The sequence below is a fragment of the Barbus barbus genome (genome assembly GCF_936440315.1).
Source record: "Barbus barbus genome assembly, chromosome: 19".
Lineage (NCBI taxonomy): Eukaryota > Metazoa > Chordata > Actinopteri > Cypriniformes > Cyprinidae > Barbus > Barbus barbus.
In genome coordinates, this window is record NC_136747.1 from 12,437,090 (window position 1) to 12,463,672 (window position 26,583).

General features: G+C 38.9%; 1 protein-coding gene across 7 annotated transcripts; it reads right to left on the reverse strand.

Annotated features, from left to right (window-relative positions):
* Positions 1–844: 844 nt before the first annotated feature.
* LOC306885751 (elongator complex protein 2-like) lies at positions 845–26,409 on the reverse strand. 7 transcript variants are annotated; one of them, XM_079442509.1, is made up of 22 exons: positions 26,256–26,403; positions 25,918–25,996; positions 25,691–25,761; positions 24,938–25,079; positions 23,063–23,140; positions 22,770–22,834; positions 22,632–22,698; positions 19,774–19,917; positions 19,024–19,107; positions 18,742–18,842; positions 12,797–12,925; positions 12,500–12,649; positions 12,223–12,414; positions 11,725–11,794; positions 11,519–11,617; positions 10,536–10,593; positions 6,715–6,787; positions 5,872–6,061; positions 3,265–3,386; positions 2,729–2,871; positions 2,518–2,631; positions 845–1,288 (listed from the first exon to the last, which is right to left on the reverse strand). In XM_079442509.1, the coding sequence occupies exons 1-22, from the start codon at positions 26,385–26,387 to the stop codon at positions 1,132–1,134; spliced, it is 2,460 nt and encodes an 819-aa protein (XP_079298635.1). In that variant the 5' UTR covers positions 26,388–26,403; the 3' UTR covers positions 845–1,131. The 7 variants fall into 7 exon arrangements, with proteins under 7 accessions (XP_079298635.1, XP_079298637.1, XP_079298636.1 ...); XM_079442511.1 differs by having other exon boundaries at positions 851–1,288; positions 22,770–22,857; positions 26,256–26,409; XM_079442510.1 differs by having other exon boundaries at positions 851–1,288; positions 18,994–19,107; positions 22,770–22,857; positions 26,256–26,409.
* Positions 26,410–26,583: the final 174 nt, after the last annotated feature.

A 26,583-nucleotide genomic window follows, 5' to 3' on the forward strand; every position in this document is an offset into this window, starting at 1 on the left:
GATGAGCGGATTCATACGAGACAGCTGGATTTTCAAGGGAACTACCACTTTCAAGGCCCAGAAATGTAGCAAGGACATCATGAAAATAGTCCATGTGACATCAGTGGTTCAACCTCAATTTTACGAAGATACAAGAATACTTTTTTTGTGCATAGAAATCAAAAATAATGACTTAGCCATTTATTTTCTGTGTAACAAAATCTGTTAATTGGAAATACTTACATGGTGTCCCTTTCTGTAATTCTTATAAATATAATAGGAAATCTACAGGGGTTACCATTATGACAGGTTGACAATTTGCCTATAATCTAGCAAAAACCAAGTTAGAAAGTGATTGCATTACACCATGTTAACAATGTCTTGCAGAAATACTTCCAAAACAGTGAGCATTTTTATCATTTTAGCAGCACTGTGGTGTCTTGCCAAGTCTAAATTATTTTCTGTGGTAATTGAAAGCATGTCACAGATGCTGTCGATACAACTCAAGTTGAATTGGATCCAGAAAACATTCCTTTAATGTCTCACAAGGATGAATGTCATTGGTTTCAATAAAGGAAGCGCTCAATAAAAAGGAGCACTTTTCCTAAATGAAACACACTATTTCTCCTGTGATTGATTCACGCCTGGTGAGTCTATGGCCCTCACGGCTCATTGTACATCTTATCCGAATGCTCATCTGTCCTTCAGGCACTGGAAGCGAGAGGATGTGAGCCGGATTTTCTATTCTCTTACTGTCACTTATGGCTGTAGGTTATTACAAGAGGATTTGGCGTTCATGGGACGTGGGGTGCTTTAAAACAGCCAATAAAAGAATTATAGTTAGCTGGAGATAAATCACTCCTGTGACATTACTAGAAAAGAGCCATTTATTACAATACAAAGCAATGTTTTTTTTATACATCATAAATAGTACATTAGTTTGTGTTTGCAGGTCATAAGTAATAGTGCTGGAATTCGAAGAAGAGAAGCTGATTTAAGGGAATGAGAAAACTGCTCCCAGAATCCCCCATGAAAAACGGCGTTTACAGCAGCACATTTTGCCACACTAGCCAGCTGAAGACTTCACAGCAGTTCATTAGTCCTGCATATCAGCTGGACGCACTGCAGATTATCACCAGAGGCGGCATGAAGTCACAGGGCCGATATTTTGATGTTGAAGATTTTGACGACATGGTCGGCACCAGCGCTGGCTAGCTGAACCCAAGCTCGCTCTTCGCTCCAACCATGGCCTGCCCGGCCTGGCCTCGGCCTCCAGCGCAGCCTCTTCACCGTCAGTGTGTGACTCTGACTGTGATGGGTGGTTAAGAAAAGCCACAAGCACGACGTTGATTCAAGGCAACACAAATCTCCCCTCGCACACTGTCTGGATGCCTCTGCCGCCCCGTTTCACTTCAGCTCTGCCTGTCCAAATACTTCCAGGGGTGAATATACACTTGCCAATTTCAAAAATAATACAGGCAGACGAATAAACAAACATCCATCTTGCTTTTCACAACTCACTGCAATACATGGAAAATTTTTACTTCTTGTACTTCTAAGGTGAGTGACTTCTGGGTAAGAGAAACGTGTAAGTGCCTACACAGACGGTTTATCAATTACACCTACAGAAGGAGAGAGTTTAGCCAGTCGGGACTCAATCCACTGTGGGGGAGAGAGAGATAGCTAGCGAGAGGGCTCGGTGCAAACAGAATGCACAACACGGCCTGGCCTCTCTCTAACACCTCATTCTCTCTCTTCACGGATCAATGCGAAACCTGCCCACGGGAGCCCCCGTATCAACCTGAAGCTTCTCCCGAGCAGCGTGGGCCAGCTCAGATACATGTGGCCCTTTTGTTGTCAATTACACCACCAGCACTGGTCTCTGGATGGAGGTATGACTGTCGTGTTTAACTTCAGATCATGTCACTTTCTAAGATGCTAAGAGGAAGACTGTGAAACTCTTGAGATTATTTATAGCGGTTTATGAGGCATTTTAACAGTTCTTTATTTTTTTCTAAACAACTTTGAAGAATCTGCTTGCTTCTGTCAAATTTTCTGTGCTGACTGTTTAAAAAAATGTGATTGTGATTGTGATTAAAATGCTTCAGATGTGCTGTACTTGTTTGTAGCATTGCACAATTTGGCCATTTTTCTGTGATTGCATATCATTAAAATAAAATTACATATAAAATTTATTTTAATTACTATTACTTTTATTAGATTTACAATTATTATTATTATCTTTGAATAAAAATATAAAACAAGAAAAAAAATTCTAATAATTCAAAAAATTTAAATTACTGTAAAACTACTAATGTTAATGTATTTAAGAGTGAAGAGAGGTTTTTCTTTTAGATTAGTCTTATTTTGGGAAGCAGAGCAAAGATTTCACAAGTTCTTAATTTTAGTTATGTGGATGTAGATTCTGTGCAGGCCTACCAATCACACTTCTGAGCTTGAGTAGAATGATGTTTTCAAACTCACTATTTCAGGATTATTAAAGAGTGGAGAGAAGAATATGAGTGGGAAAAAGGATACCAAGCATCAGTTTCTCCACATCTGCTCCAGTCTGATCCAGAAGACAAATCCTCGGATGGCTTCCATTTATACAGCACAATTTTCCCATTCTCTAGACCTACAGCCAGCAAATAACTACACAAATACAAGTATAATTCAATATTTGTCCCAGACACATCACATTAATTCTAATGATGGTGGCACAAGATCACAGATAACAGAATAACGTTACCTCTGGTCTGAACAGAGATATGGGCAGACAGACACAGCAGTAGCTGAATCACCGACATCCAGAATAGAGGAGCAGGGGGTCACGCTTTCACCCTCACATTCACCGACACTGACTCCAGAGCCACAACGGCCCCAGATGATTACCTACAAAAACACAAGGTCAGATGTCAAAGCTCAGACCGCAGGAAAGAGTTGGACTTAAAAATGCTGCATGCATTCCTTTTTCCATCATTAAAAATGTTTTACACCTAATTATCAGTATCAGTTGCTCAACAGCAACGGTCGCATCATGGGGTAGACGCGTTGAAATCCCATGACCAGCTAAATACTACTTTCTTTTGCATTACCCCAGTTCTTTTTAGCTTTAATAATATTATATATAATATATAGCTTTTAATCATTTTTAGCTTTATACAATGGGTATCAAAAACTGAAAATTTTCACATGTCCCTGCATTCACACCACTATGTGGCCATCCAAATGACTGTCACGCCAACCAGTCGAACATTTACTAAATGCAAGTTAAACTGGACCTACCTTCTTGTCTCGACTTGATGTCACAAAGTACTTGCTGTCAGAGCTCCAGTCACATGACCAAATAATACGTGTGTGAACCGCTGTGTCCTTACTAGTGTTTGCGTAGAGAGAAAAGCTTGCTTCTGGGGGAAAAAAATAGTAAAACATAAAAATACAAGACATCAAATTCACAACTGTATTTAGCTTAAAGGGATAGTTCACCCGAAAATGAAAATTCTGTCATTACTCACCCTCATGTCGTTCCAAACCCATAAGACCTTTGTTCATCTTCAGAACACAAATTAAGATATTTTTAATGAAATCCGAGAGCTTTCTTACCCTGCATAGACAGCCATGGAACTACCACAGAAATCGTTGAATGAAGACGTTATTTGTGTTTTCTTGGCGCACGAAAAGTATTCTTGTAGCTTTATAACATTACAGTTGAACCACTGATGTTACATGGACTTTTTTAACAATGTCCTTACTACCTTTCTGGGCCTTGAATGTGGTAGTTGCATTGCTGTCTATGCAGGGTCAGAAAGCTCTCGGATTTCATCAAAAATATCTTAATTTGTGTTCTGAAGATAAACGACGGTCTTATGGGTTTAGAATGACATGAGGGTGAGTAATTCATGACAGAATTCTCATTTTTGGGTAGACTATCCCTTTAATTTATTACTAAATTCCATTTTAGTCCATTGAGATATTCTGCTCAAATAAAAGCGTAATACTGCCAGTCTGTTTTCTCTCACACCATAGTTTGTGCAGCAACTAAATCTGTGAGCAACCAATGTTAGTTGACATTCTCTTAATTTATGTTCATGTGAAAGAGCAGTCATTCTAATGAAATGTAAAAAAAAATACAATGACTATAATCCTGATTATTCTTTGTGATTATATTTTTGTCCAAAATAATCGTAATTAACCGTTTAACCATTATCGTGCAACCCTAGCTCAATGTTTTTTGTAATTTCACTAGCCTGAGTTTGTGGTCACCCACAGTCCAGCTAATCGAGGTCAACGCACCCTGGTGACGCCACCTTGGCCAGTAACCCTCTCCATCCGCATGCTCCGAACAAACCAACATATGCGCACCTCTTCTAATTAAAACTTAAGCAACCACGGCTGGCCAGCCACAGACTGTAGTCTCTTAACTCATTAACCAGAAACACAAAAGAGAAGGAGTCTGACAAATGAAGAGAGGGCGGCAGGGGAGGCAACTTGTCTTTGTGATAGAGATTTCTCCACACATGACACCGTTCGACCACCATGCTGGGCTGTTCTCTGATCAGCTGTGACACTGACTAACCTCTCCACATCTGTGGTATACAGGCTGTGAGTAATACCATACTCAACAAGAACGGACTGCAGCATGCCTCGGCCCTCAGCAGCCGGCGATGCCTCGGACACGTCAGAAAATAGAGAAAGAAAAACAGACGCTCCTGTGGTTACCTTGTGTCAACAGTGATTTAGCGATGCATGCTCAGAATATACATTAATACTGCGTGGTCATTGGGAGGCGAATGCCATCAAATGCCAGAAGAATCTTACAGTGGGCAAACATTAGCAGTCCACGAACATATTGTTGACAAAGAGAAATGGAGGAAGGTAAAAGCTGTCTTTGAGTAAAGAGGTCTATAAACACTGGAGGAAGCTGTTAGCTTTCCCATTCATCTTATTGGATGTTACTTCTGTGGGGGTTTACGTAGGGTTGTACGATTAATCAAAATAAAAACAAAACTGCAATATAATTCACAGTTTTCAGTGTCTCTGAGTGGGTCAGCTCGGTTTGCGCAAACTCATGTACTCATGTATAATGTGCATTTGGGAACACAATATGCTCCAAACACCTTCCCAATCTTTATTTATTTTTGGCATTTTTATTTTTATTTTTTACTTTAGTACAGGTCAGTGTAGAAGTGACAGGAAGTGAAATGGGAGAGAGAGGGGGGACGGCATCGGGAAAGGTCCTCGAGCTGGGATTCGAACTCGAGACGCCCGTAGCGCAACGGCACTATATGTCATGCGCTGCCCACAAGGCGATCGGTGCCCACCCCCTTCTTGATCTTTTAATGAGAAATCGGCTGCTGTCAACAAAAGAGAAGCTATAAGAGCTCCCTGAAGTTTCAATAATTTAGAAGCTTGATGATTTAACATTTTTGAAAATCAAGAAATTAAGACAGCCATAATTATTAGTACTGTAATTGTACAGTTGTACTTTATATACAATAAAATATTACTGTTAGTTTTCTTTATTTTATAATGAAATACTACAATAGTAATATTTTAGTTTGATAAATTATTATTATATAATTATTTTATAGTTATATTGATATAAAATTATGACAAATTGTGTGGTTTTTCAAAAAAGCACAACAAATGTGGAGCTTTTTTTAAATCTAATAATTATTATTATTATTATTATATTTTCTTAGATACTCATTTTTTTATTTTACAGTAAAATATAACAATGGTAATATTTATATTTATGTTGTTTAAATATTCTTATTTAGCAATAATATTTATTTATATTTTATTTATCTTTTTTTGTCAAAATACACTCCTCAACTTGACAGCTTGTCTATGAGGGAACGAAGAATAAGGTAAGAGGGGAGTTATGCACACCTGTATCTGAGTCAAGGTTTCCTCGTCTCCATAAGGACCAGGTGCGATCTCGAGAAACGGCAAGCAGAAGGTGTCCAGTCGGGGAGAACGCCATCTGAGTGACGGTCAGGCTGTGGCAGGGCAGTGACTGAAGCTGTTTCCAGGAGGTTGTGCTCCACAGAAGAATGGAAGCATGTTCCGGTTTAGAGGCCTGTGACACAAGACACATGTAAATCATGTAGATCTTTCACACCAACATCCAAAAGCAAGAAGTTTGTCCTCTTTCTCTGAACTTCAGAGCCCTCCTCCTACATACAGCGGTTGCAGCTCAACCAGCAGTGGATAAAACTCATGTCCACAGCAAAGTCATCTGAGCCTGTAGGACCCCAGCAGCAGCCGCCATCAGCCCCACTGAATAAACCTCACAATCTCCGCTCAAGCATGAACAATGGCAGGTGACACGCAGAATGTGCTTTCATTCGGAAGGGCTTTGTGCACGATCAGTGGGGGTTTGGCAGAACCACGGGGGCCAGACCGGGACACAAACCAATGATCTCCCTTCAACTGTCTGAGAATGTGTGTCACGCCGGCCAGAGGGCACGTAGGGCTGCCTACCAACCCTGGTCATGTGTTTTTAATATGACAGGCAGCTCCTTACATCAAAGACAAGCAAAATTAACTTACACACGAATGTCGGGGTCTAAACTGACATGAGCTTGTTAAAATGGCAAATGACTAAATATTCAAAACCACTTAAGTATCGGTGCAGCTTCACACATGCATGCTTTTCAGTGTCCTGTTATTACAGTCCATGGCTACATTTGTGTGACACTAATGACCATCTGGTCACCCATGTGATTGTACCTTACATGCCGAGGCCACCACCGTCCTCTCAGAATCCGACGCCAGACAAAACATCTCAAAGCCGTGTCCATACCTGCGGAGAGAGCGACACGGAAAGAGGGTATGTTAATGAGGCCTCTGTCAGTACCTGCTCACAAATAAAGCCTGAGCACCATGACAGGTTCAGAGAGACAGTCGGGGCGGTGATTCAAACACGACGGATGCTTTGTGTGTCAGGGCTGCCGTGCGTGCTCTCCTGTGCTTATGGGAGTGGAAGAAAGCCGTGCGCTCTGGCAGCCATTAGCAGATCTGCTTAGTAATTTCCAGCGCTGGATGAATAGCTCGGCAAGCCAGGCTGTCAAAGCCTTCAGCTGTTTACAGCTGTATATGTAAATTATTATAGTTTATCCAGTGTTGCCTGTGTATAAAGGAAACCGAATTTGAATTCTTATGAGCAAGTAAAAAAAAATGCAAGTCTGTACATTTCAATTGATTGTAAATGCCTTGGGGGGACATGAATATTTAATTGTGAAAAATATCATTAATGTGTAATCATTTTGCAAAACGTCTTGAGAATAATATGTGACCCTGGACCACAAAACCAGTCTTAAGTCGCTGGGGTATATTTGTAGCAGTAGCCAAAAATACATTGTATGGGTCAAAATTATCAATTTTTCTTGTATGCCAAAAATCATTAGGATATTAAGTAAAGATCATGTTCCATGAAGGTATTTTGAAAATTTCTTACCGTAAATATATCAAAACTTCATTTTTGATTTGTAATATGCATTGCTAAGAACTTAATTTGGACAACTTTAAAGTTTTTAATATTTAGATTTTTTTGCACCCTCAGATTCCAGATATTCAGATAGTTGTATCTCGGCCAAATATTGTCTGATCATAAACCATACATCAATAGAAAGCTTACTTATTCAGCTCTCAGCTCTCTTTTCGAAAAATTTACACTTAAGACCGGTTTTGTGGTCCAGGGTCACATATGCCTATTTTCCCACCATACAGTGCAAAATGCCACTAAGCATCCAATTCTGTAATATATTGCCTACAGTTTTAGCAAATGTCAGAGTCGTATGTCATTTTAGTGCAACACAGGCATTATTCTGTGCTAACAAAAACTCGGCAAACTTAGGCCTGAAAATACTGAATGCAAGTAAGCAAACACCCCATTGCATTGCTGTGGCAGTAACAATCCTCAGTATGCAAAGGATCTTATATATATATATATATATATACACACATTTACAAATATGATTAAAAGATGAATATGACACAAAACTACAGAATGTCACATTTTATTATTAGCCGTTTCAACACAGATGTTTTACCAGCTAAGAAGTTCAGCACTTCATCTGAGTTTTATCCCCCTATCTGATGTGAGCATAAGTATTGGAACAGTTCCCTCACAGGTCTTTCTAAGTGATCAGCTGTGTCCTCTTGCATTAATTCTTCAGATATTAAAAGCAGGGAATGTGTTGTATCAGTTATATCCATTTCTTCTGCATTCTGAATCTTGCATTTGATGATGACACACACAAACCAGGATGAAGACGAGGGAGCTGACTCTGAGAGAAAAGGAAGCAATTTGGATGCTAAAATAAAAGAGGAAGTCAGTTAGAGCCATAGCAAAAACAAAGGGCATGGAGAAATCAAGAGTTTGGAAACCACCAGCAACCAACAACTACCTGATCGGCTGAGAAAACAACAGTAGTTGATGACAGACAAATCATAAAAGCTGTGAAAATGCTCCCTAAAAGACGTGTCTGTAAAATCACTAACAACTTCCAGAAAGCTGGGGTGATGCTCTGACAATCTACTGTCCTCAGGAGACTTTGACACAGAATTACAGATGCTACACAGCAAGATGCAAACCTCTGACCAGCACCAAAAATAGAAAGGCAAGATTAGAGTTTGCAAAAAAGCACAAAGGTGAGCCAGAAGAGTTTTGGAACTGTTTATGGACCGATGAGACAAAGATGAACCTTTATCTAAGTGATGGAAAAGCAAAAATGTGGAGAATAAAAGGGAACAAGCATACGGCCTCATCTGTAAAGCATGGTGGAGGTTGTGTCATGGCATAGACATGATGACAATGTATGATGACAGTAGCAGAATGAATTTGGAAGGGTACAAAACCATCTTGCCTACCAATATTCAAGAAAATGCCACCAGATTCATTGGGAAGTGCTTCATATTGCATCAGGACAATGACCCAAAACACCCTGCCAGTTCAGTCAAGGAATTTATAAGGGCAAAAAAATGAAAAGTCTTAGATTGCCCGTCAATCTCCAGATTTAAATCCGATTGAACATGAATTTCACCAGCTGAAGAGGAGAGTAAAGGCAGAAACTCCCCAAAACAAGCAACAATTGGAATTGGCTGCATTAAAGGCTGGGAAAAGCATTTCAAAGGATGAGACCAAGAGTCTGGTGATGTCTATGGGTCACAGACTCACTGCTGTGATTGTGCGCAAGTGATCTGCAACTAAATAATAGCTTTTAATCTTTTATATCTGCCTTATGTTCAACTGTCCTAATACTTATGCTCACATCAATGAGTGGGATGAACTCTAAAAGTGCTGTTCTTTTTATTTGGTAAAACATCTGTGTTGAAACGGCTAATAATAAAATGTGACATTCTGTAGTTTTGTCTCATACTCATCTTTTAATCATATTTACAAATGTCTTGACTCCACAGCCAACAGAGCAATTATGTCTTTACTGTTCCAATACTTGTATATATTGAAATAATGCTGAAATAAAAAGGTAAATATTACATGAAAAACGTAAAAAAAAATAAAATGTAATGTTGCTTTGGCAACAAACTGAAGTAAATTAAGTACTAAAATTATTAATACTAAAATAAAAACAAAGCTAAACAGAAATATTTTTAAAAACTTAAGTCGACCACCAATATCTTTGTGGGTAGCGTGCCGACATACAGCGACGTTGCACTATGGGTGTCCCGAGTTCGAATCCTGACTAGAGAACATTTCCCGACACCGCCCCCTCTCTCCGACTTCACTTCCTGTCAGATCTGTCCTATCATAATAGAGGCAATGACAAGTGACAAGCACAAAACTTAAAGTAAAAATAAATCTGAAAATATAATAAAAAGGTTATCCAAAATAATAATAAATACTATAGTTTATAAATTATTCTAAATTAACTAAATAATAAAACAAACTGTTGCTCCATGACTTTAAAGATTGAATTGATCATAGGAAAAATTACTCTTGGTACGATAAATACTTGTCTAAAGTGTCTTTTGTTTGTGTAAAAATGTGGTATTATTATTATTTTAATTACCATTGTTTAAAATCACATGCATAAAACACGCATAAATATCAGTACTACATATTGGTTACTAGACACTTAAAAAAAATTGCTACTGGTTGTTAAAAAAATATTACTATTTATTTATTTATCTTTTCTTTTAAGATTTATTTTTGGTGTTTTTTGCCTTTATTTTGATAGGACAATTGGTAGACAGGAAGCTAAATGGAAGAGTAAGGGGGGCGGCAATCAAACTCAGGACACCCGAAGCACAACGGCTCAACGACTCAATGTCGGTGAACTGCATGCTAGGCTATCAGCGGTTAAGGAGAGGAATAAAAAAGATATTTAGTGGACAATTATAGGCTTTTCTTGTTTAGTGTCAAAGCATACAGGATGAATGGTTCTTGTCATGAGCTCGAAATACCTATTACACTGCATTATTTATGTCACAGAAGCTGGTTAAGCAAGAATGCAGTACAACATTAGTGCCCACTGCAGAACAGCCAAAGAGGGCAGAAAAACACAAATGAGAATTGATGGGAAACTCACAGCTTCTGTACCTCTGGCCACAGTGTGTTCTGCAAGAGGTCGTCCTCTGTCGGAGGCTCTGGCAATACACACACACACACAGAGTCACAAAATATAAACATAGTTATTATGAGAAATGAGCAGACGTCTATAGACTGTATTTTTCAATAGGCTCATCTTTTAATTTAGCAACAGATACACAGCCGAGCAATTTACTCAAAGCTGTTTGGAACAACAGTGGCTTTATCTACAATTTTCAATGGCCGTTAGCTTTACGACATGCTGTAAATCAAATTTAGCTCTCTTTGTGCAAGCCTGAAATAATATTGTCTCATTTAGATACACAGACACTTATGCAACACACGCCCCAATTGAAATGGAATGGAGATCAGGCATTTTTTAAATTCATCCCTGGTTTGCAGTTTTATTTTAATTATTTCCTTTGCCCCTCCAGAAGAAGCGAGATGGAGGGAGTGGTATTATTCCATTAACAACTCTGTGTCCGCCTCATTGCGCTCCACATCGCCCAGAGTCATCAATATTTTAACTTTGCAATTATATAAGCCTTCTTTCTAATTATGATTCCAGATTAAGGAGCTTTTTCAATCACATTGACAACGTTTGCCACTGTTTGCCTGGAGCAAGAGAGGCATAAACCCCCCTGCTTCACCACTCACCCTCCACCCACAGCCCCCCCCCCATGCTGTAATAACATTTGTCTCCAGTATCTCTGATTCATGCCCCAGATACATTAATAAACCAGAGAAAACAATCTTCAATAACTGCTTGTCACAAATGAAGGACATCAATGTGTTTTCTAGGAATAACTGAGGAACTTACAGCGTCTACCTGGTGATGGTGAGATTTTTTGACTATTGCCAATAAAGTCTGGTGAATATTCGATTTTGTTTCAGCAAGAGCCCACTTGACTGAAATGTAAAAATGACCAGCCATAGTTCAGAAAAAAGCAGGAAAAAAGAAAGTAAAACTGCATACATAAATACCCGTGAGTTTGAGAGGTTGAAAGTAGGACACTTTATATTGGTCGGACAGGCTATTGAAATCTTCACTGTCCTGTTGAGAGCTCTGAGATGTGAGGTCACCTGTAAACACATCAGATGCCACAGCAAAGGTTAGCAACTGCCTCTCTGCTCTCAGGATCAGCACAATGCAAATTCTCCTGTGGCCAACGAATTCAAAGGGTTCATACCTTGAAACACGGCCTTGTTGGACAGGCCAAGGGCAGGAGTGCTGGCTCCCTCTGGCAGATCTGCTATATCCTGAACACACAGGAATCAGACACACACTGTAAAACCTAACTTGTCAAATACTGTCTGAAATGCAAAACACTTTATAACAACTTATTATTGAACTGTTGTATAAAAACAAAATGCTGGTCTAAATATGAGCACTCCACAAGAGCCAAAGCATTTAAGTGATATTCGCTTAATTACATGAGATCAACCCGAATTGAGAATGCCATTTATGTCATCTCATTTACCATGACCTCAAGTTACAGAAAATTAAACTCATTTAGCTATATATCTGAGAGCATGTGCATAAACATTAGGATTAAGATAATGGAAAAATGTGAGACTCATCTTGAAATCTCTCGCTGATCCACGACAGTGCAAAGAGTAATTAAAACCCAGGTTTTATTTGATGTAACTAATTAAAGTTTAAAGATGAGATGATTCTAGGTGCTTACATTACAGCCCAGCAGTTTCTCCAGAGACGTGCATGATATGTTAGCAAAGTTCTCCACAAAATTCCTTGGAGCCTTGAACACCCGCAGGACCTTCTCATCAGCACCGGACACGAACTGAAAACGCCCAACCATAGACAGACACTGCATGTCATAGCCGTGAATCTGCGGCCTTGAGATCTCGTGCCAGGTAATCTGCAAACAGAGCAAGCATTGATCAGCTATAAAAGCCTACAATGTATAATTATTCAAAAATAAAACAGTTGATATTCGTTTAAACCTCTGAGCATCCGTTTCTGGTCCAGGGTGTAAAGAGTCTAGTGGTTTGGTCTGATCCGACAGTGATGATAAACTCTCCCTCAGGGTCCCAGCTCAAGTCCTGGACTGCGTTAAAGTGACCCGAAATGACCACACTAGGCCTCCATTCTCCCTGTGCAAAACATAAATCTCCATATTCAGTTACTCCATTTAAATGTAAATCAAAACATACTTGAATTTTGACCGTTTTTATTAGGTAAAAAGGAATGCTTGCATAAAAACTTTGCGTTACTGGTGGATGTTGTCAGTTATATCTGACCTGGTTGCTGTCACAGTGCCAGAGGTGCAGCGCTCCGTGAAAGGCGTGAGCCAGAATCATAAAACCGTCGGGACTCATCTGGCATCCATAGAAACCCAAGGTATTTCCTCCAACTTCCCCAACACGAACCTTAATGAAGAGTCAACAAGAAATAATGGAGAAACAATAAATATTCAAACAATCCGTATTATAGTGTACAGCACCACACATCAAGACCGAAACATTCTTGTAGGACTACCTAGAAGGACACAATGGTGAACTGGTAACCCATTGAGGGACTCAAACCTCCAATATTTTGATTACCCACCCTGTGGTGCATTTCTCATACAATGTAATTTGCTGCTTAAATACCGTAATATGATACGTTACTGGAGAAATTAACTAGCTAGTCATGACTATATACCGCTTATTAGCGAAAATATCTCATTAGCCAATCGCATGACAGCAACTCAATGCATGTAGGCAACTTCAAACAGAGTATCAGAATGGGAAGAAATTTGCTTTAAGTGACTTTGAATGTGGAATGGTTGTTGGTGCCAGATGGGGTTGGTAAGTATTTCAGAAACTGCTGATCTACTGAGATTTAAATGCACAAGCATCTCTAGTATTTACAGAGAATGGTCAAAAAAGGAGAATATATCCAGTGAGCAGTAGTTCTGTGGGCAAAAATGCCTTGTTGATGTCAAAGGTCAGAGGAGAATGGCCAGACTGGTTCAAGATGATAGAAAGGCAACAGTAACTCTAATAACCACCTATCACAACCGATGTTTGCAGAAGAGCACCTCTGAACACACAACACGTCAAACCATGAAGCAGATGGGCTAAAGCAGCAGAAGACCACACTGGGTGTTGCTCCTAACACGAAACTAAGGCTACAATTCACACAGGCTCACCAAAATTGGAAAATAGAAGATTGGAAAAAGGTTGCCTGGCCTGATATATATTGCTTATTTTGCTAAAGAGCTTGATACATTTAGGTCCACATGTCATACTTAGAAGAAACCGTTTCTAACCACAGTGTGAGAGCTGCAGTTCCAACCTCACAACTTCATGAAGCCGTTTACAAATGCTCACTGAATCTATGGTTTTGAGAAAGACTCGATTGTTGGTGACAAACTTTCTTTTTACCTAACAATACTTTTGGGAAACGAACCCCAGATCTTTGAAATCCAGTCCATCACAGTCCCTTAGTATGGTGATACTGTAGACTGTCATCCACTCTGAAAAGTGGTTCTAAACTCATTTTAGGGTTATTTGCTCATTTGATTATACAGAGAGAATGACATTATGTTGTGGCTGTTGTGAGTTAATTGCCTGGGGTGGCTAAAATCCGATCCCAAATAGGACATTTATATAAAAACAAAAACCTGGGAACTACACTGCACTCTCCGTCATGTTCTTGATGGTGAGTGTTTGATAAGAGAGGCCTTCACTGATGTCACTGCCCCTGATAAACCGGCTGGTCAAGCAGGTCGCTAATTAGTAGTCATGAATCCGGAGCAATCCGAGTTGAGAGTCTACAGCTGTGCTCCATCTCCGTTAAGTAACAGTCTGAGGACACCAATTAATCAGGCTGACATGCGAAAAGCACGATGTATGCAAAGAGGAGACTATTAAATGGGAAATAAATCGTGTTTGCTTCCTTTGAATGCATTAATGTGATGTTGAACGTAATCACACACACATTAAATCAAATATGAGCCTCGGAAAGCTGGGAGACAAAATGGTCACATGAAGAATGAATCAGTGTAAACCCCCCTGACTGGGCTGGGCTATGAATACCAAAGCAATGTAATTGTTTTTCAGCAAACTGTAGCACGGCTTGCCCTCCGTCTGGCCCGTGTCTAACATGCTTAATGCTGCTCGAGTGTCTCACCGCAATGGGGGAAGTGAGTCGTGCTGCGGAGCAAGCGGTAACATTGTATAAAACAAGATAATTAGTCATGATTATGCCATCAGCGATAACCTGCCTGTACATTTATTTATGGTTGTGTGCAAGCAAAGACTGATGCTCCAGCATCAACATCTGCATTACCAATACACTCTCAGAGGGTGAAGAAATATTTTTCTAATTTAATCGAATCACACTTTCAGCTGTGAAATGGAGGTATGAAAATTTGAGTTGACAGCCATCGCAGTGGTGTTTCTTGTTGACCTTGAGCAGGACAAGACATTTCCAGCAGCCGTGTTAAAAAGCTGCAGTGATTCCTCACGTTCAGGAGTCACCGCTCAATGATTCACAGTCTATTGTCATGCCCAGCAGAGCAGGTCTCAAAGATATTGCCAGATCAGGTGGCTAGTTTAAGCTCTTCATCAAAACCACAATACTAGACAGACAAATCAGCCATCTAACGCTGAGATTTTAACGCTGCCACAATACACGCAGGACAGTTCGTACAGAGCCACGTTAGCTGGAAAACATGGATTCAAAACTAAATCCACAAACCATCAAACGGTAAGGGCTATCGGCATTTTCACGCTCCTGTGTACGCCAATAGAGAGACATTTGAGATGCCCTTCACAGGCGTATCCTACGGAGTGAATATGGCGGAACTAATGACTGCGATAAAGAGAGCCCTTCACTTTGAATGGCACGGATCTCTGCGAGCCATTCTGGAAAGAGTGATGCAACATTAACCAGATTGATTTTGAATTCCGTCCACATGGCTACTCGTATATCACAACCAAATCTCATGGGGGAAATGTGCAATCACTCTTGTTTAGGGAAGGGACACCAATATGGCACTATGTGTGCTGTAACACAAACCACAGTGTTTTGGATGGGATTAGTACAAAAGGAAACTATGCAGGGGAGACACGAAACTCTTGAGGATCCTGGAAATCAAACAGTGCCTCAGTACTACAATGATGTGGTTTAGAAAATCTAGGCCAGTGGCTAAAAGACTGTAGGTTCTTGTAGCTCAACTGGTAGCCATAACCCCAAACTACTTTAGATAGAACCAATGAGAAGTGGGAACACGTAGGTTTGAAACTTAGTAGAAGCAATCCATGAACTATCAGCCTTATGCTCTTGAAAGGTACTTAGTGCTGGTTGCTCCAGAGTGATTCAGTAAGTATACTGCAAGTCACTGTGGATAAAAGCGTTTGCTAAATGACTACTTGGATTATCTTGCACTTTATCTTACAAGATAAAGGTAATCGCTACCGGACAAACTAATGCTTTACTCATGGTTCCATTCCTGTGGAGATGAGATTCAATCCAAGTGAGCAATCCAACATTAATGAGCAGCTCAATAGTAAGCCAATTCTAGGTGATATGGGTGTGGGTCATGAGGTCTGGAGGTTAAAGATTTTTCATGGTAACTCTTGCATTCTCTCTTCTGGTCTATCAGGGAAAATAAACCATTAGCACAACACTAATGGCTCACAGTCTCAAAATGGTCCCTGCAGTCCCCCCACACTGCTCACTGGCAACATGACTTATTAGTAGGGTGTACTTTACCCAGCGGTTTGCCTGGCCACTCTACTGCAAACCAGCTCTCCACTAAATCTGACCAATTAGGCTAATCATTATGGAGGAGACTCTTCTTTGTGGATGTGTTAATTAGCCAAAATGATGCTGGTCATTTTCTGCTCACTTGCAGTCAGTCCTATGAAGGCAAGTTTTAGATAATATAAACTGCCATATTTATGAACAAGTAATTATTGCAGGTTCAATGGTTAAGGTTCAATGGTTACTTTTCACACCAAATGCAAGATAAAAAAAAAAAAAAAAACCTAAATCTTAAAAACTAAAATAGTGGAATATAATCAAAGATCAGCAACAAAATCTCCTGGTGTGAAATGCACCACAGGAATCCATTGTGTCTGGTCAAAATCTAGTTTATGATAAATTTGTGTTTATTGCGAAAGGGCCTTTATGCTACAACCTTTTTGTTCTACGATGTAGTAATAGCCATTTGTAAGTATGCATTATATCTTTTGCTTATCTCTTAACCTCAGCTAAAGCTGAAGTGAAAGTAGGGGATCAGAAGGTGGAAATCAGAAAGGATGTATGATAACCCACATTTATTTCCTTTGTATCCATGAAACTGTCAGTTCAAAGGCGCTCAACCACATCTGATAACCTAGCTCACACCTAGCTCATATCGTATGCCCTTTACGACTCTATACAGAAGACACATGCAGTGCAGAAGATAACGGATGCAGAACAACCCCATTGCATTCAGGTACAACACAAGACCTGAAATCAACCTCTTTCTTCTTACAGCTACAACCGTCTTTCATTTTTAATTGAACAAGCCTCAGTACGACAAAACACGTGCGTCATCGTACTACAACATGCCTGGTGTCAGAATCAGAATCACTGATCTGAGCCCAAAGACCCATGTCTGTATGCCAAGATCAAAGCGAGTACCTCTTATTAATCAACCACGAAGTCAAGCCTGTTATCTGCTGCTGCAATGCCAATCAAAATGTTCTACTATGACTGAAGTAAAAAAAAGACATTGTTTTTAATCGCCATCCCGTTTCTGAAAGGAACTCACCAATCATTCACAGTCCCTCACACAGATGGAAGAGCTTATCTGAGCAATTCTCAGTGTGTGGGTTAAATTCGATGCAGTTAGCAGAGAATGGGCAGATGTTCCCTGCAAGACCCAGAGAGCGTAACAGAGGAGCCTGTGCAGCCCTTCCTGCCCCTGCTGCGGATTCTAAAAGTCCATGACTGGCAACCAGAGAGTATATGAATGGCAGGAAGGAAATGACCTCAGGATGGGGTTATTTCTTTCCAGGAGCCTGATCTGTACACTCAGGTTTAGAAAACAGAGGAGACTGAAGCCACTGACGTAGGGTCTGCAATGAGAGACATCTTGTGTCTACAACTAGATCTTGTGCCTATTTTAAAGTCTTTATGCTAGTTTTTATTTTCTTTATTAGTAAGGCACTACATGGTCTTGCACCAGAGTACCTTTTAAAGGGGTCATATGACGTTGCTAAAAAGAACATTATTTTGTGTATTTGGTGTAATGCAATGTGTTTATGCAGGTTAAGGTTCAAAAAACACATTATTTTCCACATAGTGTTGCTTCTCTATGCCCTGCCTTTCTGAAACGCGCCAATTTTTACAAAGGGCGGTGTTTTGCAAATCTTCCCGCACCGTGACATAGACACCGTGACATAGACATGTGGGGGCGTGTTTGAATGAGCAGTTTAAGGAGGGCGTGCTCAAGTCTTAACTTTTATAAAGAATATCTCTTTGGTTTTGAGACTTTAGTCTTTGCAACTTCAGAGATCTTATCTATGCACAAACAGCTTGTAACACTCCAAAGAAAAAGGAAAACTTGAAATCGCATCATATGACCCCTTTAAAAATGCTTTCAGTCTAAAAATCTGCAAGGTCCCACAGATTATCCAGTTCCTCTCTTATTTGGTGATGCTACATTCAGCCATTATGCTCCATGCCAATAGAGGAAATAAGGTATGCAAAAAATACTGATATTTTTAAACATAAAAATTAAAACCTAGTTATTTAGTCTGGCTTTAATGTAGTAGATTATTTTTTTCTATTATTTTTGTTTATTTTATTAAAATCATTCAAATTTACGTTCTACTTTTTGTTGATTTTTATTTTATTGTATTCTATTATTTTACACATTTATTATAAACTACTTTAGCATTTTTTTCATTGCTTGTATTTTGTGTCAGTTACTTTATGTTGATGTTTGTAAAGTACTTTGAAATGCATTTGACTGGAAAGGTTCTTTATGAATGAAAGTTTGATCTATTTATTTATTTATTTTTATTAAAAAAAAAAGTGGTAGCACATTGTGTTTGACACATCAGAGTTCAACTCGGGAGTTGTCTGAATCTCATTTCTTCTCTCTCCATCTCATAATTTCCCACCCTTTCTTTGCTGCATTCTAATCCACTTTTTAATTTTTCCAATATCAGTATTTATTAAGTAGTAAACAATGTGACTTTACCAGCTCAACCCACATGCCTGAATCCTCATCCGAGCCCCATAAAATCATGGTCTTGTCCATTGAGGCAGAGAGCAGCTTCAGGGGCTGTTCCACTGAGTCACCTGCAGGGGGAGACATCAAGTTACAAAATAGAGGGAGACTGGATAAATAGAAGTAAAAATAATAAAAACAATATAAATTATGTAATACATCAAAATGAAAATAATTTCATAGCACATTACAATGATGTAAAGAAAATCAGCTGATGCTCACTATTCACTAAATGAAAGCATGCAGGAATACCTTTGACACATGGAGGTTGCCAGTGAATTCCATAAACCCAGTTTTCATGGCCAGCCAACACTGTTTCAAGAGTCACAGCAAACTCTACAGCAGAAAGAAATAAGCAATGAGGAGCATATTATTATCCTCACACATTTTTCATTACTTGCAGTCTTTACTTGCAGGGGAAGTCGTGGCCTAATGGTTAGAGATTCGGACTCGTAATCCAAAGGTTGTGGGTTCGAGTCTCGGGCCGGCAGGGATTGTAGGTTGGGGGAGTGAATGTCCAGCGCTCTCTCCACCCTCAATACCACGACTGAGGTGCCCTTGAGCAAGGCACCGAACCCCCAACTGCTCCCCGGGCGCTGCAGCATAAATGGCTGCCTACTGCTCCGGGTGTGTGTTCAGGGTATGTGTTCACGGTGTGTGTGTGTTCACTGCTGTGTGTGTGTTCACTGCTGTGTGTGTGTGTGTACGTTGGTTGGGTTAAATGCAGAGCACGAATTCTGAGTATGGGTCACCATACTTGGCAGTATGTCACTTCACTTCACTTACTAGACAAAGTCCATTTTACTTGCATTTGGATGCTGGCAAGTTCATTTTTGGACTCTGATTATAAAACACTATACATGTAGTCCTTTATTTTGTGTTTCTATAGGCCAAGACATGGTTTCAAAACAGACAATCAAGCAGCTAATCAACTCAACAATAACCAATTTATACAAGCCATCACACAACTAAATTACAATCATGCAAAACCTCCAGCCTCACCATCTCCAGACACTTGAAAAACATTCTCCTTCATCTTGATAACAGCGTCAGTCTGCTGGTCTGGTTCAGTGGCAGTCTTGGCAAACAGTCTCCACACTCTGATCAGACAGTCCTGAGAACAGCTGGCTAGCCAGAGCTCTCCATCTACACATCCAACAAGCGGTAAAAAAAAAAAAAAAAAAAAAAAAAAAAAATTAGTATGTGAGGCTTTCCCGCTTGTATATTTCAGTTACAGTGCCTTTAGTTGGCAGCAAGTGCTTGTTTCATGCATTATAAAAGAATGTTAAGAGTGAGAACAACAATACTGGCTTCTTAAGATGGTGCATTTTATATCCTTGGACTATTTCACTACCATTACTGTATCTTATGTATGGGTCTTATGGGTCTTTGACTTCAACTCTTAGGCCAAAATTCATGAAAACATGTACACATCAAATTTCACCCCACAATCGCTTTGATGTTTTTACATGAGTTAGTTTGTAATTCTCATTATTTCTTAAGATGTTTATTGCTGTAATTCAGTAATGACAATCGTCCCGACAATTTATAAATAGTCAATAATAGGCAATAAAACAAACACACACACACATATACATACATATATATATATATATATATATATTAGGGGTGGCACGGTACACAGATGTCACGGTTCGGTACGTACCTCGGTTCGGGGGTCACGGTTCGATACAATTTCGGTACAACAGGGAAAAAAAAGACATCTACTTTGCTCAGTTTCTTTTATTTTGATGTGAAAATGCTAAATATTATTACATGTTATATATATAAAATCTGTTTTGTTTTCATTGTGAGTGTACACAAATAAAAGCAGACCTTTAACTACAAGCAACAGCACAAATAAAAATACAATAGAGTAAAGATACAAATAAAATAATCTGTGATTTTCAGGGGTTTTTTTAGGTACAGAAATTGAAGTACGATTAAAGTAATCAAAGGTAAAACAGCATTGCATATTTGACTGTATAAATTAAAGATTACTCTTTATTAAAGTTACAAAAGCGATTCAATCAAGAGCAGTGAGTGATTTCTTTGTTGTTGCTGTTTATTTAATATTAACTGTCACTTTAAGAGAAAGCACTGATACTGTACGCCCAGCCGGCTATGTCTGCTATAGGATACTTACCAAGACGGGCATTTTGACAGAATTTTGTGTGAATTTATCCATTAAAACACAATACTTCAGAGAGAGCTTCATATTTGCGCGCGTTCTGAGGCGCAGGTTTGTGCGCTTCTGATGAGCGCACGCACAAATCTTCTCACTGCGCGCGCGAGCTCGCGTCCTCTGGCTCTTAAATATTTGAGCTGGCAAAGCTTACATGACTTTAGTCTAAACACCGATATCAACGTGTGCTGTTCAGGTCTCACCTGTGCGCACGCTATCAGCACCCGGGTGATGACGGAATAAATGCTCATATTCCAGCATACGCACTCGCATTGAACAAGAGTGAATGATTTGTCCACTTATTTTTTTTTTTTCTTTCTCATCGCTGTTGTTATAATGTACTGGGAAGCCAGAATGCGCATCCATTAACAGAAACATACATTAGCCGAACCCTATTTGTTTTACGTGTTATTTATAACAAACCACATGTGTTGTCAGAATTCAGTTGAACCGCGGTCCTAGCGCGTGCCGAACCGTGTGTGGAGAACCGTGCGGTTCGGTTTTTTTCCGCGAACCGTGCCACCCCTAATATATATATATATATATATATATATATATATATATATATATATATATATATATATATGTGTGTGTGTGTGTGTGTGTGTGTGTGTGTGTCTGCCAGTTTATTAACAAGTCTCTTACAACCAAGGCTAAACTTATTTAAATAAAAATAAAATTAAAAGAGTAATATTGCAAATTATTACAATTTATTTATTCCTGTGGTAACAAAGCTGAATTTTCAAATGACTAATGTTGTGCTGCTTAATATTTTTGTCGAAACCATGTTTCATTATTCCAGTATTCTTCAATAGAAAATTCAAAATTAATAATAATAATTTGTTACATTTATATAGCGCTTTTCAAGGCACTCAAAGCTCTTTACATACAAGGGGGAATCTCTTCAACCACCACCAGTGTGCAGCATCCACCTGGATGATGCGACGGCAGCCATAGTGCACCAGAACGCCCACCACACACCAGCTTATTGGTGGCGAGGAGACAGAATGATGAAGCCAATCAGTGTGTGAGGATGATTAGAAGGCCATGATGGTCAGAAGCCAATGGGAAAATTTGTCCAGGATGCCAGGGTAACACCCCTACTCTTTTTCGAAGGACATCCTGGGATTTTTAATGACTACAGAGAGTCAGGACCTCAGTTTAACGTCTCATCCGAAGGACGGTGCTTTTTACAGTATAGTGTCCCCATCACTATACTGGGGTTTTAGGACCCACACAGGGTGAGCACCCCCTGCTGGCCTCACTAACACCTCTTCCAACAGCACCCTATTTTTTTCCTAAGAGGTCTCCCATCCAGGTACTGACCAGGCTGAACCCTGCTTAGCTTCAGTGGGCAACCAGTCTTGGGCTACAGGGTGATATGACTGCTGGCTAACAGCATTTATTTAAAATAGAAATTTATGTAACATTATAAATTTTGCTACTGACATTTCCAATCAATTAAATGCATTTCAAATATTAATTTCTTTAAAAAAAAAAAAATTGACACCAAACATTTGAATAGCAGTATAAGTAATGAGTGTTACAATATTAATACTAATACTAAAGGCTACAAAGGTCCAATTTAGTCTCATGGGGTAATAAAACACGCTTCATTTTACTTCCTATAAATATAATACTACTTAAGCACATTTATTCTATTCAGAGGTCCTACCTCTAGCGGACCACTCCACACATCGTACCCAATCCTCATGTCCAGTCAGAGTCAGAAGCCTCTGAAACTACACACACCCACATGACACACAAAATATAAACAGCATTAATATAAAGCAAAGACACCTGACAGTCTTACCTGTCCATTGAGCTGCACATACAGGTGAACTCTGCTGTCATCTCCCCCACAGGCCAGTACAGGAACTGCAAGAGATGTAATTATCCTCCTCATTCACACGAACACAAGAGGCAAACAAGTCACTAAGTCTATTCATGGCATCTAGAAGCAAAATATAGCTGCAGTCCAGACGTGAATAATGTAAGAGGCAGGCTAACATCACCCCAGGACATATTTAAAGCACAGAATGAGATTTTAACATGACAGGGCTGGACAATACAGCAAATCAACATGGAGCAGCGAGCGCAGCTTACCTCTGCTGCCTGGCAACAGCGCCAAGGAGACATCCATCATGAACCCGCTCCCAAAAGATACAGTCTGGAGGCATTCAGCTAGTGAAGAGAACAGAAACACCTCACATGAAAATGAACCTGTCCAACTCGTCATGAATTCTTATTAAAAAAAAAATATTATTTTAAATTAGACTATTATTAATACAAAATATATCTCGATATTAGACCAATTACCCTGAGAACCAGAAATAATCTCCTGTGCTAATTTAAAAAATAATGCACACAAACGAAGGTTTCTGCGTGCTGGCAGACAGCTCATTAGATTACTGTCATTTTAATGTTAGAGGAATGATGCAACTCATCATCATCGTGTGACTCAAAAATTTGTCAAAACAATACAGAAATGTTGCATTTACCCTACTCTATATTGCTTTCACACACCACTTTTTAAACGGTCAATGAAATATTACTCTCTTTCCGAGCAGTAAGCATGGACATCAGAAAGAAAGCAGTAGGAACAATCAAATGATGTCTGTGCTTTTACAGAATAGCTTAAGTTTCTAATTGCTCTTTAGGGAGATACATGGAATTAGAGTCAAGACAAATTTTATGATGAGCCTCTTCTTATTACAAGTGAAGGTGACTTGTATAAGACTTGTAAGTCAATAAACGCATGGCAAATAAACAGTACAAATATAAAATATTGGGGTAAAAGACGAAAACGGTTTTTTAAGCATCAACACAAAGTTTACTTTGGCTTTAAATTTTGTCCTGTTTAATTTGAAAAGCAAACTATGCTCCCTTCGAACTGGTTTTCTTTAAAACACAAATCTTGCGTAATCCCAGGCAATCTGTAATCAGAAGCACTTTTAAAACTGGAATATAATTTCATTTCATTCACATGTGTTTCATAAACACATTATGCTTTCTGGATTACAATCTGCCATCAAAATGATAAATTTAATTATTCTAGCTGCTGTGAGAAAAGGCTATAAAGGATCCGCCACCTGCAGGATCCTCACATGCGATAGCCTAGTAGCCGGGACAACTTCTTTATGTTTGACGCAGCAAATCTACCCATACCACTCAAATTAGAAAACATTATTATAAGCTAACCGTTGTGAATCGGGCTAAAGTAAGGCGATAGTTTTGAACATTGGCTGGTTATACTTTCTCAAATATTGATTTTGGATCATTTTTAACCAAAAAAAGTTACGGGCTGCAGCTTCAAGTAGACACTTGCATTTAATATGCTTTTGATATACATAAAATCACTTTTGTAAATTAAATTTGATGTGGACACCAAAATTAGACATTTTGTCTTTGACCCATAGACATGCATTAAATATATACAAATATATGCAGTGTTCAGTGTCTCATGATCCTTCAGAAATCATTCTAGTGCTTAAGAAACATTTCTTCTTATTGAATACAGTTGTGCTGCTAAATATTTTTGTGGAAACTGAGATACATTTTTTCAGGATTCTTTAATGAATAAAAAGTTAAAAGAACAGAACTTATTAACTAACATTATAAAATGTCTTTACTGTGAATTAAAAAAAAAAATCTTACTGACTTCCAAACATTTGAGTACAGTAGTGCATATTAAATATATACACACATTTAGAATATTTCTATTTGTTGTACTATTCTGCTGTTCTTGGTTGCTGACATCCAAGGCTAATTCTACTGTGTCTCTGTGATGACAAATAAACTGATTTTGAACTACTGTATGTGCACTGAATTCAAATTCTGAGCATTACTTTTCATTCACAAGAACCAACCAGCAGATGTCAGGCTTGTAGAAGTTCTTATTTAAAATCTTTAAAAACTTGCATTGACTGAACATTTTAAATCTGCACTTTTATGATGAACAAAGCTCACTTCCTATCTTACCTGTATCAGAGCTGCATGTCCAGAGCTTAACAGTGGAGTCAGAAGATGCTGAGGCCACCAGTAATTGAGAGGAGGACAGAGACAAGGCATCCACTGCACACACAGGCCCCGAGTGTCCCGAACACACTACACATGCGGTGAACTGCAGCAGAAGATGGACAAACACAAGTTACACAACTCATTTTTTAACTTTTGTGATTATGCATTTACAGACTATAAAAGAAGATCTGTCAGTCATAACTAACAAAGCTGGGACATTCCTGTTCTGCAGTTCCTTTTGGGCTTTTATCATGCTGATTTCTGTAATTTTATTAAAAAGGGGTTTTAGAGTGTGACAAAAAAATCTGATAATTTTTCAAATCCAAAACTGTTTGTGCTGTTGTTTTCCCATCAGAAATAATGATATTTCCTGGAGGATTACGCAACTGAGGATCTGAGCAAATTGCAACAAGCCTATTACTGTAAGAGTGTCATCACTAAGTGTTTTCTTAACATAAGGGATTTGTCGCAACTGACTGTTAATCAAAAGATATTCCAAAATATGGACAGGGATGTTGAAACTCGGATGGAAAGTGATATAAAGACCTGGCTTAAAAAAATTAATAAATAAAAAAAATCACCTTTGTGTTTGTTAAAAACATCCATTTTTAAAAGTTGTTGATTTATTATGTGATATTTCATCCAATGTATTGTGTAACAGAAACGACCCACTTATGTTGTCAGCATAAGAGTCCATATTTAGTGTTACTGTACCTTCCCATCCTGCTTCTCCCAGACAATAACATTATTATCTGACCCACCAGACACCAGCTGGGTTTCCGGACCTGTAGAAATAGACAGCTTACGTTTCTACAAGTTCCTTTGTTTTTATTGTGTCTGACAGTGACAGAAAACTGAATAATGTCCATGCATGAGGTAAAAGATTTCACACTTTTCAGACTGAAATATCTGACATTTATTAATGACGGTAAAAGACTTACTGCAGTCTTGTTTATGAACCCACTGGACAGCATTCACTCTTCCAGTATGTTTATTCAGCAACTCAACAATCCTTATTTCCTGATAGCAATTAATAATCAAAATTTAGATGAGACAAACCTGTCTCAATTTCACACTCACCTGTCACAGAGCTTATTTGACAGTTTAACAAACATTTACATGAAAGACATTTACTATGAATCTACTTCATAGGTTTGAGTTTACAGTTTGCACAACACTGCATTAAAGAATCGGAAAATATGTACCTGTATGATGTAAGTGTAATAATATGCCACAGAACAACTAAATCAAGCGAACAAACATACAGTCAGTAAGTTACCTGTGGGTTATAAAGGGAAACTGAATTACATGTCCCATATGCGATGAGACCCCCTCTGCCCCACGACACAACATTAGGAGTGCGATTAGCACAAGAAGAGACATGACATGTGTCCATTATAGGCGCTGCCATCTTCAACACTGCTGTGTGTTACAATTAAAAAGATCCGGAAGAATGTGCCACGATAGTAGTTCCTGACAGAGTTATTTAAAATACGTTTCTCTAAGAATATAGTTGAATTGGGTGGAATAACATTTTGTTTGCATTTATTATCAGGTAAAGTAAATTACGCAAGACACAGTTATGCACAGTTATTTGTTGTGTAACT